Source organism: Saccopteryx leptura, chromosome 2, assembly GCF_036850995.1.
Source record: "Saccopteryx leptura isolate mSacLep1 chromosome 2, mSacLep1_pri_phased_curated, whole genome shotgun sequence".
Lineage (NCBI taxonomy): Eukaryota > Metazoa > Chordata > Mammalia > Chiroptera > Emballonuridae > Saccopteryx > Saccopteryx leptura.
Genome location: NC_089504.1, coordinates 238,076,300 through 238,093,575, shown reverse-complemented (window position 1 = coordinate 238,093,575; position 17,276 = coordinate 238,076,300). Strand labels below are relative to the sequence as shown.

Genomic DNA, 17,276 nt, shown 5'->3' with positions numbered 1-17,276 from the left:
CGGTTTGCAGCCGTTTTCAGGATTGCTGACTGCAGCTGACCGGGTCCTTTTTGTCCGCTCTAGTGTCATGTCTGGGACTGCCCTTCACAGCTCATTTCCTGGGGCTCACACCCTCCTTCCTGACTCAGGGAAGGCAGTTCAACATGCTCGGGAGCCCTTGACTCATCCGTCTCTCCCAAACAGAGCGCTCTTATCCTCCGCCAGTTTCTGGAACTGGAACCTAGTGTTCTTCCTTTAGATTTTGCTGAGTTTTTCCACCTTGAAGGACCTCGGGTTCCCCTCCCAGTTTCAGACTGTGGACTGAACACCACGGATGGACATAAGCATTAATTCTAAGATCCCAAGAACACCCTGAAGACCACTTTAGGTGCTTAACAGAGATTCCTAGCCCATAGCCCCTCACCCAGAATCTTCATCTGCCTCCCCATAACTGGCAGAGGTGACCACATATGCACACAGCTTGCTGGACATATGCCCCAGCAGCAGGGAGGATGCCAAAGACCATCTGAATCCCAGAAGCAGGGAACAGTTAGTTGCCATGGCTACCAAAAGCTGAAACCATTGGCTGCTTGGGCAGTGGAGACTGACTTAGCTGACCTCTCAAGGTCCCTGCCAGCCCTGGGACTCTACAATTACATTGAGCCAGCTGAGACCATGTCTGCTACAAGAAAATAGAAGTCCTGTGACACAGAAGAATCAGACATCAAAAGCAAGGATTTCATCAGAAATATCTTAAGAGGTCACCTTGTCTTATTCATCAGAAGTGCTGAGTCACAAGGCTACTTTCTATCTCTGCCACATTATTAATAAGCAAAGCCTCTTTTTGGCATAGCATTTTAGACCTTTTACAAAGGGAGTTCGCTATCACCACGTTTAATTCTTTCTTTTACAGCTCTGACCAGTAATTTTTATAAAGGCTTATTCCCTACTGTGACCAGAGAAACACCCCAGAAAAACTTGCGTCACTAGGCCCAGAGGGGCGTGCTCCATTGGACAGGACGCATGGATCACGAGCCTTCTAAGAACCAGGAGGAAGGAAGTCATTCACAAAGGAGGCAGATGCTGACCTGCCAATCTGGTTTCCTCTTGTAAGTCCTCTGACTGCAGGAATGTGGTCTCGCTCCAGAGGGGACGGAGTGCTCTTTAAAGCTTGACTACAGAAGCTCCCTACCTTCCTGAGTCAGGACAGAGCAGGGAAGTGGTTCATACGAGCCCTGCCTTCTCCACACCACGTGAGGTCACAGGGCTGGCCGCACACCCTCCCAGACCCAGACCCAGACCCGACCGCAGGTCAGAGAAGTGTGGATATCTGCAAGACTTCTGAGACCAGGAGTGGTGCCCGAAATCAGTGCTGCTGATACTTAATGAAGCAGCTGCCAGCCTTGTCCTGTTCCTGATGTAGAACGCTTTAACAGCTATTTGGAGATTTTTATAAATTGACTTATATCGAAATTAAATCAAAGCCTTTATTAAACATTCCTCCTTCAAACAGCCTGCCTTTAAACCTACCCCCCCCCCCCCACCTGTGAACTGCCAAGGTTTCGTGAGTATCATTTTCACTGGACAGGGGTCAGCTCTAATCAGGCCACACAATACTGAAAAGCCACACCAAGACACACACACTGGGCAAACCTCCACAGTCCGGCACCCCACTCAGGGTCTAGGCACAAGCTTGGTGGTGCCAGCCCCGGAAGCAGGGCTCAATCACAGCAGAGGAGCTGGAAGCCTGACCCACCAGGCCACGCTGGTCGATCAGCTCCTGGTGACCATTTGGTGAGGCTCAAACATGTGCTTTTTCTTCTCGTCTCCAAAGGAAAGGGTGAGAGATGGAGGGTCAGCCTTCAGTTGTGCGTGGGTTAGATTTAAGGCTTTGGCTGTGGTCTGTTGATATATTAAAATACTTTCTGGGAACGCCATCTCCTAAGCTCCCCATCAGAACAAGTGTATTTTCAAAAATGAAAACAATGAACAAAGAGGCGGAGCCAAAATGCTAATACGGAGCCCAGTGGGCAGGGCCCAGGCCCCTCATGTCAGAATGGTGTCGTCAACTTGCTCCGTGGAGTCAGCTTGGCTGGCCAGCTTCTTCAGCGACCTTCGGTTGCACTCATTCAGGACCTCTATACTGGCCACATCCAAGATCTTGGAGAGGGACTGTGGGGAAGATGGAACAAAGAGACAGAGTCAGAAAATATGGCTTCAGGTTTCTCCAACCAGAGACAAAAATGAGTGTTAACTCAGAACTAGAACCACTGAGGGCACTCTGGCAAAATAAGATCAGATGGCTCCCGAGAAAGCCACAAAAACCACTCATTATGCTTTTCACATGGCGAGGTAGGAGTCATGAGAGTGTCCAGTGCTTTAAAGGTTGCCCGGTGGTAGGGACTGAGTGAACAGGGAGCCAGGCATCCATAGGCAGCCCAACTGGCATGTTTCACAGGTTTGGGTGCCACATGAGACTTTATTGGAAAGGCTCTGTTGCCAAAAAAAGTCAGAACACTACAGGCAGAGAGGACTGTTTTCAGGCACTAGACCAGCCCCTGATCACAACCTGCCCGCCCACACTCATGCATACAGGGTGGCGTGGAAGAGTATGATATCTAATACTGTCACGCAGAAGACCTGCAAAACAAGTGCCTACAGCATGCGCTGGGAGGCACTCCAGTCCCAGACTCCCACCTGAAAGACCTCGTCACCCTGTCTCATCTTGAGGAGGTTGACAATCGCCTGGTCGCTGTAGGCCCTAACGACTGTGTTTTTATCCTTGGTGTTGTCGAGAAGAGCCTTCAGGATGGGTTTGATGACTTGGGGGTCCAGTGGTGGCAGTGGTTCCTTGTTTGCCCACCAGATCATCTTCTCAGCCACCAGCCTGATATCACTGGATGGGTTCTGCAGACACTATGAAGAGGAACAGGGGCTTTTTCAGGCAGGCACATGCCACTTGTTTCTCAAAGAAGCTCAAATGTCTGCCCTGATGCTTTCTTCATTGTGGAACCTGACACCACTGCTCCCTTTAGACACCTGCCCTCCCATGCAGAGGTGACAGGGTGATTCCCACTTCACCTCCTGCTACTCTGCCCTCTGCTCACTCCTCTTGGCCCACACAGAGGTTTCACTTCCTCAAACATACCATGTGCCTTCCTGCCTTGGGCCTCTGCACTGGTTGGTCCCACTGCCTGGGATGTGCTTGCCCCGGATCCTTGCTTGGTGGGTTCCTTTGCATCCCATCCTTCAGGCCTCAGTTCAAACGTCAGCCTTCAGCGGTCCCTCCTGACAGCCCCATCTAGGTCAAGGCCTTCCCCCCACCATACCCCTGGCTTTCCGTGCATCTCCAAGTCCAAAGACCTTGTCTGCCTGGTTTATCTCTCTGTCTCTGCATGCAAGGTGATACCGGCACAGGCTCGATCTCATCAGGACTCTGAAAACTCTCAGCAGAGTTCTGGGGGGGGGGTCTGCAGGTTAGGGGCCATCACCCTTTGCAACCTCACTGCTCAAAGCGAGGTCCATGCACCAGCAGCACCAACATCACCTGGGAGCTGGTTACATGTCCCTTAAATACAGGTTCTGGTTATGACTTGTGTGTACATTAATGCTTGAGAGCTTGCTTTATTACACAGGCCATGGGGGCCCCACTGCTAGCTTCCTGGCCTATATGCTCCTCAATGACCACACCAGTGAGTGCCATGCCAGCTAAAGGGAGGCAGGGAAGAGATTTATTAAGATTTGAACCCCGGGCCTGACCAGGCGGTGGCGCAGTGGATAGAGCATCAGACTGGGATGTGGAGGACCCAGGTTCAAGACCCTGAGGTTGCCAGCTTGAGCTCGGGCTCATCTGGTTTGAGCAAGGTTCACCAGCTTGAGCCCAAGGTTGCTGGCTCGAGCAAGGGGTCACTTGGTCTGCTGTAGCCCCCCGGTCAAGGCACATATGAGAAATCAATCAATGAACAACTAAGGAGACACAACAAAGAATTGATGTTTCTCATCTCTCTCCCTTCCTGTCTGTCTGTCCCTATCTGTCCGTCCCTCTTGACTCTGTCTCTGCCACACACACAAAAAAAAATTGAACCCAGGTCTGTCCCTAGTTTTATAAAATCAAGATGTCTAGAAAAAAAATGCCTGAAATACTGGTTACCTTGATTTGAGGTCACAGGTCTGAGAATCTGACAAAAAGTTGGGCAATTCCAGAGAAAAACACCCACACACTACTCTGCGCCCATCCCTAAGGGTTCAGAAATGTCCCGCAGCTCCCACTGGAACACAGCTAGCCTGGGCACTCGCTCCGGCATTCCTGGGGCCCGGTCTCTCACAGCCGGGCTGGCCTGCTCGCTCACCTTAATGAACAGGCTGGAGAGTCTGGCAGGCAACTGTCCTCCCGTCTCGATGTGATGCTTCATCAGGAAGCCCATGCCCCGGACCCCGCTCACCGCAATGGGGATCTGGGGAGCAAGGGAGAGCTAGGCAGGGCGGCATCCAGGTCCCTCCCTGAAGCAGTGGGGCCAAGCACAACCCCATTCCCCAGCAATCTCTGGGATCCTGGCTCCGGACCAACTGCCTGGCCCTACATCCCAGTTCCTCAACAGCGTGCCTACAGACAGGCTGCCATGGCTGGAGGCAGATCGTTCTGCGTCACTGGTTCCTGGAGCAGGGCACCTCCAGAAGCTTCAGCCCAAACTCCTCACTGTTTAGGTGATGGAACTGGGGCCCAAGGAGAGCAAGTACTGGTCCAAGGGCACAGCAAGTTACCACAAAGGGAAAACCTGAACCCACGCCTCCAACTCCCCAGCCTGGGTCCCTTCCTACCCCAAGCTGTGTCAGCAAGGTGCTGGCTGAGGAATTCTGGCTAGGGGAGGGGAATGCCTGGCCTGGCGGCCCCAAAGCCTTACCCTGTCTGCCATGGCATTGCTGAGGATCATGTCCTGAACTTCGCTGCTGTATTTGCCTGCGCAGAGTCGGCTGGGAGCCACATTCACAGCCACGGAGAGTGCCAGGCTCCGCCCATGCCGAACCATCCAGTCAATGCCAGACACGTCCGCTGGCAGGAGGACAGCCTGGGGTCACCCTGCACTTAACAGCATGCCCCAGACCCACAGGCCTGCCCGACCTGAGACTAGCATGCCGACTCGTCCTGGCGCACACCCCAGTCCACCTACCTGGACATGGGTCTCCCAGCCCAGGTGGCATGCTAAGGAAAGGGTCCCCACAAACCACTGGGGTGCAGCCCAGCCCACCTGCACATGGGTCTCCCGGCCCAGGCGGCATGCTAAGGAGAGGGTCCCCACAAACCACTGGGGTGCAGCCCAGCCCACCTGCACATGGGTCTCCCGGCCCAGGCGGCATGCTGTGGAGAAGGCTCCCACAAACCGCTGCATACTTGCAGCGTGTCCTCTGAGCAGAGACACCCGGGCTACAGGAGCACTAGAAACTCCATTTTGTTTTAACAGCTGGAGTCCCAAGGAGAAGGCAGCCCAGCCACCAGAAGACCCCCTGGTAAGGGGAGACCGGCTCTCACAGCTTTCCCCCAGGGCTGCAGGTCCAAACGGGAAGCCCCCGGTACAGACACCTACCCAGCAAGCACTGCTGAAGGACAGCGCTCAGCTCCTCTTCTGTCAGAAAGGCACACAGCTCGCCCAGGCAGCCGGCCGAGGAGATGCGAGTGTTGTCCTGACAGAGCAGAGATGGCGCTGAAAGGTGGAGCCACCCACCAGCTCCACGGTCACCTGAGCGACAGTGCCCCGGACAGCGTGCAGGGAGGAGGGCGAGCAAAGCAGCTTAGGAGTTCCAACTGCAGCCCTTCCTCCCGGCGCTGGTGCTCCTGCTGCCAGACCGGGGCTGCCAGTCACTGCAACTGCCACTCGATGCGGAGTGAAAACTACACACCTGGTACTCCACTTAGTTATAGAAAATCCAGTGTGGGCATATGGTAATCACCAGCATAACAGCAATAATGGCTGTATTTACACAGCACCTTTCTTCTGAGGAAGCCAGAATGCTCTTACACTATTATCTCAATTACTATCAAGAGCCCTGTGAGACAAGGAGGGGCATGGGGGGGGCTCCTGCCTACCCAGCTAGAGAACCCCTCGAGGTCCTCTCCCCCACTGATCAAGTGTGTCCAGAGTGGCTCCCTGCTATCTCTCCACTATGTCGGTGTGCTACTGCCACCCACATATATTATTAGGGTTTGTCATAGGAAGTCACACTGAAGCCACTCATCAACCCATCAAAGACAGGGCAAGGCCAAGCATTTTCCATTGAAATCTAAGCCAGATACACAATGGCTCCTCCCTAGTCAGCTACTGATGACACTGAGTACGAGGATTTTAGGTTCTGTGCTACATTATCAGTAAGTGCCAACATGACGTGCCTCCCCCACAACAAACCAAACAGTCAACCAGGGACTCCATGACCCATGGGGAGTCTAATGACAGGTTGGCACCCTGCATGCCACCTTCGATCCAGGGGAAGTTCTGAGGGAGCGAGGGTGGTCTGCAGCACTATGGGCCTCCGAGCTCCAAGCAGAAGCCCAGGTGCCATGCAAGGCTAACACTGGCTCTCCCTGACACCAACTCTCTTTAACGGGATCTATTTTAAGCTCTATTGTGGTAAAATGCAAATTGGTTTAAATATTCACTTTTGCTTGCACTGTTTATGACTCTCTAAAACCCCTGGCAAAGATTATGACCAAAAGAAGGTCGTCTCCAATCTGAACCCCAGAAAAGGCAGGGGCTCTAGAGGGCTAGCAGCTGGGGATTAGGCTGGGCCTAAGGAGCGTGATGGGCGCAGTAGCAACAATGGCCAACCCGTGTGGGGGCACACGACGAAGTATACGCATGAGCCCAGAGCAGAGGATCAGCCCCACAGGTCTAAGTTAAGCCACATGACAGACGATGTCTGTCAAAGGGGAAAGAGAAAATCCGTATCCACAGACTCAGCCCCTACTGGACCTGTCAAGGTGAGGTGCAGCCAGTGGGTCATGGAGAAACGCCTCCAGGCTGGGCGAGGAAGGGGTACACTGACGGAACTGGGACAGAACCAGGTGTCACGGGGCTCTGATTCTGGTTCTGACTCTACCATTTGGCTAGGGTGTGGACCAGGCCAGTCTCTCCCTTTCCAACAATGTTAAGGCCTCACCCTGGGACAGACACCAGATACCAAGTTTCCTGAGAGCTGTGACCACACTTCAGTCACCTCTAGGCTCAGCCCTTTAGTGCAGCAAATATTTCCTAAACCAATACACAAAACTTTATTTTACAAATGGGGAAATGAGGAGCAGAGAGGGAGAGTGGCTTGTTTAAAATTAGAGAGTAGGCCCTTGCTGGTTGGTCCAGTGGTAGAGTGTCGGCCCAGTGTGTGGATGTCCCGGGTTCGATTCCCGGTCAGGGCACACAAGAGAGGTGACTATCTGATTCTCTACTCCTCCTCCTTCTCTCTCTCTCTCTCTCTCTCATTCTCTCTTTCTCTCTCTCTCTCTCTCTCTCTTCCCCTCCTGTAGCCATGGCTCAATTGGTTTGAGTGAGTTGGCCTTGGATGTTGAGGATGGCTCCGTGGCCTCTGCCTTAGATGCTAAAAAATGTCCATTGCTGAGCAATGGAGCAAGGACCCCAGATAGGCAGAGCATTGCCCCCTAGTGGGCTTGCCAGGTGGATCCCAGTCAGGGTACATGTGGGAGTCTATCTCTCTGTCTCCCCTCATATCACTAAAAAAATTAAAAACAAAAAATAAATAAAATTAGAGAGCAAATTCATGAGAAACTGGGACTTTAACAACCTGACTTTCCTGCCTGACCTGTGGTGGCACAGTGGACAAGGAGTAGACCTGGAATGCTGAGGTCGCTGGTTTGAAACCCCGAGCTTGCCCAGTCAAGGCACATATAGGAAGCAACTGCTCTTCCCCCTCTTCTCTCTCTCTCTCTCTCTCTTCTTTCTAAAATCAATAAAATCTTTATTTTTAAAAAATTTACTTCTTTTAGTGAGGGGGGGGAGAGAGAGAGAGAGAGAGAGAGAGAGAGAGAGAGAGAGAGAGAGAGAGAGAGAAGGGGGAGGAGCAGGAAGCATCAACTCCTATACGTGCCTTGACCAGGTAAGCCCAGGATTTCAAACCAGGGAGCTCAGTGTTACAGGTCTATGCTTTATCTACTGCGCCACCACAGGTCAGGCAATAAAATCTTTAAAAACCCTATTTTCCTTATCTATAAAACAGAGCATCAATATTGATACTTTTCGCCTTGTTACACTCACAACCAATGTCATGAAGAACAACATGAATGTCAGGAATGACAGACTACTGACCAGTCGGCAGCTGTACTAAGTTCTTCTAATGCAAAGCAGAGACACCAACCAAGGAAAAGAGCCCACCCTCCACCTGCAGGCGTACCTCGTCATGTCCCAGCATGCTCAGCAGGAGCGAGACGATGTTCTTCCGGATGGTCACGTCCACTTTGGCCCCTGCTCCCTGGATCACAAACCTCAGCGCCTGCAGCATGGTGTCTCTGCAGAACCAACGCACCCCGCTTAGGCCCCGCTCTCCGTGCCAACGGCTCCTGCCACACAGGCCTGGCCCAGCCTCGTGGCCACAGCGCTCCCCTGCTGCCACCTCACCTGACGCCCGGGTCCTCCATGACCCGGATTCCGTTCAGCAGCTCTGTAAAGAGGGGGTCCACCTTGATGTGGATGGAAATGAGCTTCCCCAGCGCATCAGCAGCCTTCAGGCGCACCCCACGGTTGGAGTCCTGTAGGGCTTTGGTAAAAGTGGTCTGCAGCTGGGGCAGGAAGGGCTTCAGGGCAATCCCAACCTGTGAGAAAAACGCACCGAGAGCAGTGCTGAGGTGCAGTCCAAGTGTGCTCCGGGCACGAGAGCAAAGCACCACAAGCCACCACAAGCCGAGCCAGCTCTCACACACAGGCCAGGAGAGCCTAGCGAGGGCAGGCCATGCTCAGCCTCTGTTCTCGGCACCATCACTGCACAGAGAAGGGGAGGGGCACCACCACCGTGAGGGAGCCTCAGCTTGGCTCAGTGGAGACCTGTCCGCTTGAAAACTCAGTCCTCAACACTGAGCAGGCAGGCAGGCGCTGTCAGCACTGCTGAAGAACTGTTCTAATGCCAAGACAGGGAAATGAACTAGGTGCCTAAACTGAGCATCGATGATTAGCCCCCAGAACGACCCTATGAAACAAATGACCTCCGAAAGTCATCCCTGCACACGTGCGCCCCCCCACTAAAAATCTAGTTTATCCCTGACCACCTACAGAAAAACAGGCACATTTGTGATAAATTACAGATGAAGCCAAGACTAAGGATTTACTTATTGCTAAATGGGAAATCAGAGTAGCTGCCCAAAGGTCTGGAAATACCGGGTCGGAAGTTTGCAGCCTGCTGGGGGCACCTGGAGTGGGGCCGGTGAACCTGCCAGGTGGGAACCATCTGTCTACGGGTGACATCTGACCTGGGGCTGAAGGGACAGATTCCGTGAAGGAAGGGTTCCATTTGTACGCAGAGTTGCAAAATCACCACAGAAAAGAACAGTATAGCCTGACCAGGCAGTGGCACAGTGGATAAATAGTGTCGGACTAGGACATGGAAGACCCAGGTTCAAAACCCCAAAGTCACCAGTTTGAGCACGGGCTCATCTGGTTTGAGCAAGGCTCACCAGCTTGAGCCCAAGGTCACTGGCTCGAGCAAGGGGCCACTTGGTCTCCTGTAGCCCCCTGGTCAAGGCACATATGAGAAAGCAATCAGGCCCTGGCCGGTTGGCTCAGTGGTAGAGCGTCAGCCTGGCGTGCAGGAGTCCAGGGTTCAATTCCCAGTCAGGGCACACAGGAGAAGCGCCCATCTGCTTCTCCACTCCTCACCCTCTCCTTCCTCTCTGTCTCTCTCTTCCCCTCCCGCAGCCAGGGCTCCATTGGAGCAAAGTTGGCCCAGGCGCTGAGGATGGCTCTGTGGCCTCTGCCTCAGGCACTAGAATGGCTCTGGTCACAACAGAGCAACGCCCCAGATGGGCAGAGCATTGCCCCCTGGTGGGCGTGCCCAGTGGATCCTGGTCGGGCGCATGCAAGAGTCTGTCTGACTGCCTCCCCGTTTCTAACTTCAGAAAAATACAAAAAAAAAAAGCAATCAACTAAGGTGCCGCAACAAAGAATTGATGCTTCTCATTTCTCTCCCTATCTGTCTCTTCCATCCCACTCTCTGTCTCTCTGTCACACACACAAAAAAGAACAGCACAGAATTTGACAAGACCAGGTACTTTCAGTGTGGCATGGCTGTGGACAACGCTTAATTTGAAAAAAAAGTCTCAATTTTCTAAAGAATGCGGCTGATGGTCACAATCCCGTTTTCAGTTGGGAAGCTGCTCCCCACACTTTTCTTAGAAAAGGAAAAAAAAAAAAGCTGAAGATTTTAAGCTTGCGTTTGTTTCCAAACCTCAAGTAAGAATTTTTTTTTTAACAACAAATCCTGGCTCTGATTATCCTTTTTTAAATCTAAAAAGCATAATTATTATCCCCCCAAAATCATAAATGGTTAATATTTTAAATCTTTGTTTCTTACACCTGACCAGGCAGTGGCGCAGTGGATAGAGCGTCGGACTGGGATGCGGAAGACCCATGTTGGAGACCCCGAGGTCGCCAGCTTGAGCGTGGGCTCATCTGGTTTGAGCAAAAGCTCACCAGCTTGGACCCAAGGTCGCTGGCTCGAGCAACGGGTTACTTGGTCTGCTGAAGGCCCACGGTCAAGGCACATATGAGAAAGCAATCAATGAACAACTAAGGTGTCACAACAAAAAACTGATATTGATGCTTCTCATCTCACTCTGTTCCTGTCTGTCCCTATCTATCCCTCTCTCTGACTCTCTCTCTGTAAAAAAAATAAAAATTAAAAAAAAAAATGTTTCTTACACTTCTGGCAAAAAGTCAAGCTATTACAGCCGCGAGTCCCATTTTATCCTCTCCCAATCCCTCACATCTTCTTTTCCGCGGGGAAGGAATGGAATAAAGAGGGAAAGCATACTGAAACAGCGTTTTAGTTGTGCTTATGTGGTCCTGGATTTTTTCCTTTGAACCAGTAGTTCTTCAAAATAACAGTCAATGTGAACTGAGTGCTTGGAATTAGTCAGGCATTGTGCCCGACATTATTTCACCATAGCCCTGTGTTTCCCAGCCCTGTGAGGCAGGAAGTTCCAGTACTCTCAAATTGTGGGTAAGGAAACAGGCTCGGAGGTTAAATAACTTTCCCAAGGTCACTCAGCCATATAGCTACTAAGTGGTGGACCTGTACTTGAGCACCGTGGAGAGTCTAGAGTCCAAGATCCTAACACCCTCTGCCATGCCATTTCTCCATAATAAACTGTCACTCCCTGCCAAGTGACACCTTGGACTAGTCTCCTGCAGACAGATCTGTTCTCTAGGATCAGAATGGACCAAGAGAATGAACTCATCGTCGCTTACCTTGGCCAGCAAGAGGCTGAGTGTCTCGAGCAGGGCCGCCTTCACGTTCCAGCTGAACCGGTCGCCCAGGATGCGGATCAGAGGGCCAGTGATGCTGACCACAGAGGGCCTCAGGGCGTCAGCTGAGGTTAGGCGGATCACCAGGCCTAAAGCTTTCGCCGCTTCCTCTTTCTGCTCCGGGCTGCCAGTCAGGACTCCCTCCCGCAACACTGGAAGTATGGAGGTTACTCCCTGACAAGAGAATCACATGGGAGGGTCAAGGCTCCAAGGCACCAGACCCAGGCGCCTCCCACCTAAAGCAAGGTGCTTCTGTCAGCCATAGTCTCCTTAATTCCACAGGAGAGACAGATTATGCTGCCAGGATCCCAGCCAGAGAGGGTTTTGGCTGGGGAATAGTCTTGACTTGACAGTGACCAGAAGATAAGAGCCCCACAGGTCTGTCGCACCGGTATACGCACTGCTGTCATTTTTGTGACTCACCCCCACAGCTTAAACTGAAAGTGGCACGAACCCTGCCCTATGTGGCCACCCCAGGGAAGAAACACTGACTGTGAAGGTGCAGAACAGCACCTGGGGCACTGCCAGGTTACCACACGGCTGCTCCAGCTGCACTACGCAGACAGGGTTGAGGGTGAAGGCGGAGGAAGGCCACGTGCCCACGGACCTGCACAGGAGCCCTGGCTTACCTTCTTTGGGAGGCAGAACCCTGGCACATGCTCGCCTTTGCTCTCGTTCCCTATGAACCGGATTTCTTTGTGGAGTTCTTCGATTAGTGCCAGCTGATTGCCAGCATCCAGCTTCTGTGGGAAGATAGGGAAAAGCGCGAGGCCGTCAGGGTTCTAAGTACAGCTCTCTCAAGACTGCTTCAAGATACTATAGCGGGGGGGGCAGTGGTGAAAGTACAGACGAGACTGGGCATGAACAGACAGATGCTGAAGCTAGGTGGTAAGTACACAGAGGTCACTTTAAGAACCTAGTCTTATAAGCGTCAGCTACAGTGAAAAGCTGGTCGTGGGGTGAGCAGTCCCCTGACCTTGGTGATGGCATTCAGGGCGTCCCAGCTCTCCTCCAGAACCACAGGGCTGGAGTCGTTGAAGAGGCGGATTAGACCTGAAACCAGGCTCCGCAGGTGGCTGGTGTAGTCTGCCTTTGAGCGGGAGCAGTAGATGTTGAGGATGATGGCAGCGGCCTGCCTCATGCCCGCCTCGGGGCTGCGTGTGGCTTCCAACAGATCCTCGATGATGATCCGGTGCCCGACGTCGTCCTCCACTGAGAGGATCACGGCCTGACAGTTGGCCATCTCCTAAAACCACAGGACAACCTGGGTTGAGCTCGGCTCCTCCAAGGCAGGACGGGAAAGCTGTTAGAAAGCCGACGGAGTGATCATGACGCTCACCAGCTGCTCGTCTGGAGTCCCGAGCTTCTCCTTCAGGGCCACCATGACCGCTGGGAGGATCACGCCAAGATGGCGGGTCAGGGCGTCGCCAGCCACAGACGAGAGAAAGGCCAACACCCGGGTATTGACGGGTGGAGTGGTCAGCTGTGGAACAATGGGCACCGTCAACACAAGGAATGCTGCTGTGCTGGCTGCAGTGGGCTCAAGGGGAGCGCATGCCCGCTGTTCAGGGCTGGGTGTCCGCTCCGGAGCGTCCTGTACCCACCGCCCACCTCCCCCAACATCTGAGTTCAGAGCTGGTCTCCATAGCAGACCCAGGAACAATAATGGGGCTGTGGCTTCTGTGCCACCTAGTGAGATTTACCTTGGGCACAAGGTAGGGCAGCACAACACGACTCTTGATGGCCATGACTTGCTTCAGACCGTCCAAGGCGAATTCTGACACCTCGTCATCATCCTGCAAAGGGGCATCGGGAGCAACACGGAGGAGCTGGCTCTTGTCCCCACCTCTGCTGTCTGGACCAGCGAACACCAACTCCCTCCGCACCCCCTTCCCGCCTCCCACTGCACCCACGTTCACAGAGCCCAGCTGCTGCCGTCACCCCAGCCTCCCAGGCCCACACTGCAGCTGCCTTGGCATAGAAAGCCCCTGCACCTCGCTCCTGCAACAGTGGAAGCCAGACTGGCATGGGTGCAGCAGATCCGCTCACCAGCTGCTTCAGCAAGAACGGGAGGATGTCCTCCAGGGCCTGGTGGCCGATGGTGGAGTGCAGCTGCTCAAAGGTCTTGGCTGCCGCCTCTCTGACCTCCTCCAGCGGGTCACACAAAGCCTTCCTTGCCGTAGGCACCAGGGACTCGGAGAAATACAGCACCTGCAACAGCACAAGCACTGTACTGGATGGCGGAGGCCAAGACAGAATGGAAGCAAGTGAGGAAGGACAGCGAGGAACTCTGGGCTCGCCAGGCCACCACCATTCCCACGGCTTGACTTTTTTAACTTATCTGTTTTCTGTGAAAATGTGCAAGTCTAAAAAGCAGAAAGGATGTGTAATCGATCCACGAGAAGTCTAAACCCAGGCTCGATAATTAATAGCTTGGTTTTTAAGGTGCCTTCTCCAGACTCTCCATCTCCTAGAGGGGACCCAAACCCCTTCCCACAGCAAGACCTGTTGACATGGCCTCCCTCCCCCAGCGTGTACCTTTGCCTATCTTCTCAAAAAACCCCAAGTTCTTCTTCAAGTCCAGTTCAAGTATTTGCTCCTCTAAGAAGCCCTGGGGCTACAGCAGAGCAAGGACAGCTCTGTTGCTCTTGTAACCGATTCCACCAAAGCAAAGCTCCTATAAACCTAAGAGCTGGTTACACGTTGGCCTCGCCATGGGGGACTCAGTGACTACTCAATAAATTACAACTGTATCTGGTGACAGAACTGATTTGTATTCTTTGCCAAATGCAAATATAAACCCAAGTATGACTTATACTGGTACACACAGAAGGATCCAGTAACTGATGAGTAACGTGCTTCCCTCTGACTGGTCCCGCACTTCATCGCTGTGGTGCTCTCCTCCCAGTGAGAGCCTGCATACACACTCAGCCCACTGCCCAGGAACACTTTAGGGATCAATTACCTTAGAAAGTAAGGTCAGTGAAAAGGACTCCAGACCCCTTGAATGCTGCTGCTACGGAAACAGTACCATCGCTGGAGATGCACCAAGTACTTCCTCTTCTCTCCTCTACTCCTCCCAGGCAAGTGTACACCCCGCCCGCTCCCGCCCGCCAATGCTCACACGTGCACGCCCTCCTCTCCCCGCTCAGGGTGCCACATGTCAACTGAGCTGATACAGTGACACAGTAGGGATTAATCTAGAGAAACCACTCAAGAATGATGAGTAAAAGGTCATCTCCAATTTCCAAAGGCCACTCAAGGCCTCGAAATTGCTTAGTTCTCAGCCAGCAAATCTGAAGGTTAAGGAGGGAAACTCCAGTCCACGTGTGGCCCCACCAGCACCCCATTGCCAGCGGTGCCCTCTGGAGTGAGGCTTGTGTGTCCTCACTTCAGTGAAGTTGAAGTGTCCCTAGTGGTGCAGCTTCTCTTGTCACCTCCCCAGCAGCCTTCTAGTCAGGTCACCTACAGGCCCTTAGGAGATACTCACGGCGTCCCGGCTGGTGGACTTCATGATCTCGCTCAGCCCAATGCACACGCCCTGCCTCTCATCACTCTTCTGAGACCTCAGGCCTTCCTCAAGGATGGGAATGATCTCGGGTAGGATTTTCTCCCCTAACTTCCGGACGAGATCTCCTAATGTCCTCGCTGCGATCTGTGAGTAGAAATCAGGCCAGGACATCAACTCCCTGCAAACTGTAGAATGAGGGCCCTGGAATCTTCTAGACTTTATCTGAGTCGCTGACTTAACTTCCTCAAATGCTCTTACCCTTGAAGAATCCCCAGGGTGCTTGCAACATTACACAATGAAATAATCTCTGCATGCCATACATATCTATACAACCTAAAGCAAGAGCCAACACCTCACATGTGAACGGGAGACTTAGCATATGCTGCCTAGTCAAGGGCCAATTTCCCTGGATTGAAAGCTGCAGCCTAGAAGTCACTTAACCCTGTGCTCTTGTCCCAGGAGAGCTGAATTTGGAACAAATATTTTAGAAAAAGACCCTTTTATAAGACAGCTAAATATGCAGTTTGTTTGCCAGGGATAGGGGCATCAGGAGTGGGCCAAAGGGGACGGGCAGAAGGGAGCATCAGCCCAGGATGGCCCTGCTCCAACATGAACACCGCCCACCCTGGCCGGCACGCCGGCGTGTCTCACACCATGCTGCACTCCCTGCTTTCTCACTCTACACCCACTGCCTTTGCTCCGCCCCTCCTGGTGGCCATGTTGCCGCCCACCACAGGGTCTTTGTACCTCCATCCTTATATCTCAAGCACTATTCCCTGTTTGAAATAGTCCTTTATCACCTCTTCACCTGGCAAGTGCTTACTCATCTTTCATCTTCCAGCCTCATGTCTTCTGAGAAGCCTCTCCTGACCTGCTAGCAGGCTAAATGCCCCCGTCATAAGCATTTGCAGCGCCATGCAGCACTTGCCATAGTTGCATCTACACCTGTTTGTGTGATTATCTGATTAACATCCCCCTCCTCTACCAGACTAGCTCCACAAGGAAAAGGAATGAGGCTGCCTTTCTTCTTCACTATAACCCAGGTCTTACGCCCCTGCTTAGCATACAGCAGATGCTTAATAAGTATTTGCTGAATGACTAAGCAAATAAATAAATGTTCCCTGTTAGATAGGGAACCCAGAGCACTCTCCCCATCTCTGCAGACCCAACTTTCTAGCCTCTGAAGGGAGGCATGAGGGGCCACTGGGTCAGAAGCAAGGCCCAGGACACTTACTGTTCGCTTATCTGCACACGTGCTGGCCAGGAAACCCAGCAGCAGCCCAAAGAGAGTCGGCAGGATCTCACGCAAGGTGCGGGGGGTATTGGAGACCACAATCTTCCAGACGTGCAAGGATGCTTGGCGCACAACCAGCTGGGTGTCTGAGCGGCCCATGTACAGCCCTGCCAACACCCGGTTCCGCCGATCTACCCCCAGGGCGGTGATGATGGCCTGCAGCCAGAGAGGGATGGAGAAGAAAGGGTGGTGAGCCCTCCAAGACACAAGTGCCTGGGCACATCCCGCCACCAGCAGAGCAAGGAAAACTGACTCAAGGAACACACCTTGTTGGACTGGGCTGTCCCAAAGTTATCATCTTCAGAGGCAGTTTCTGTTGTCATCTTCCCAGTGACCCCTGAGATGTGGAACAGGAGATCCCCGAGGAGCTGGACGGAGCTGAACCTGAGAGGGACACCAAGAACAGAGTCACACAGCCGCAAGGGGCTCAACCTAGCCCCAGGCAAAACAGAGACCCCGGGAGGAAATGCACCAGGAATGTTCGGGGTGGTTACTCTGGACCGGGAGAAAAGTCACGGACGATCTGCATTTCTTTACACGTTCCCATGTATTTTCTTGCCAAGTTTTACTAATGATCTTTAATAATGAAAAACAGTAAGTACTTTTTAAAAGACTATGTGAAATTTTCTATAATAAAAGTTATTAAAAAGAAAGAGAGAGCACAGAGGAAAGCACTGACAGGATGTCAGGAATGCTGGTCATCAGAACTGGAAGTATCAGAAGAGGCCTGGAAGGATAAAGTTTCTTTCTCTTCAAAATTAAGTGAGGTTTATTGTTTGTAATCATTATAAAAAAGAATAGTCACATTCAAATGTAAAATTCCAAAACTACAGAAAAATATAAAGGAAGTGAGTATAAACAATCACCCAAACCCCACTACTCAGGCAACTGCCCTAACACTCTGGTGACACCCTGTACATGGCGCCCACTACAAAGACACACACTCTGCCAGACCCCGCACATTGTGGGAAGTGAGCCC

General features: G+C 52.5%; 1 protein-coding gene across 2 annotated transcripts in view; it reads right to left on the bottom strand.

The window, feature by feature from the left end:
- Window positions 1-1,452: 1,452 nt before the first annotated feature.
- Window positions 1,453-17,276, bottom strand: part of GCN1 (GCN1 activator of EIF2AK4) — a 61,314-nt gene continuing 45,490 nt past the window's right edge. For both annotated transcript variants that reach the window (XM_066370787.1, XM_066370786.1), the window contains exons 43-58: window positions 16,564-16,681; window positions 16,238-16,453; window positions 14,983-15,147; window positions 13,542-13,703; window positions 13,196-13,288; window positions 12,832-12,975; window positions 12,469-12,738; window positions 12,122-12,235; window positions 11,436-11,666; window positions 8,595-8,788; window positions 8,371-8,485; window positions 5,562-5,658; window positions 4,881-5,029; window positions 4,329-4,433; window positions 2,677-2,895; window positions 1,453-2,151 (exon numbers count right to left, since the gene is read on the bottom strand). In XM_066370787.1, coding sequence (XP_066226884.1) covers window positions 2,026-2,151; window positions 2,677-2,895; window positions 4,329-4,433; window positions 4,881-5,029; window positions 5,562-5,658; window positions 8,371-8,485; window positions 8,595-8,788; window positions 11,436-11,666; window positions 12,122-12,235; window positions 12,469-12,738; window positions 12,832-12,975; window positions 13,196-13,288; window positions 13,542-13,703; window positions 14,983-15,147; window positions 16,238-16,453; window positions 16,564-16,681 — 2,518 coding nt within the window. In that variant the 3' untranslated portion in view covers window positions 1,453-2,025. The remainder of the gene's footprint in view (window positions 2,152-2,676; window positions 2,896-4,328; window positions 4,434-4,880; window positions 5,030-5,561; window positions 5,659-8,370; window positions 8,486-8,594; window positions 8,789-11,435; window positions 11,667-12,121; window positions 12,236-12,468; window positions 12,739-12,831; window positions 12,976-13,195; window positions 13,289-13,541; window positions 13,704-14,982; window positions 15,148-16,237; window positions 16,454-16,563; window positions 16,682-17,276) is intronic.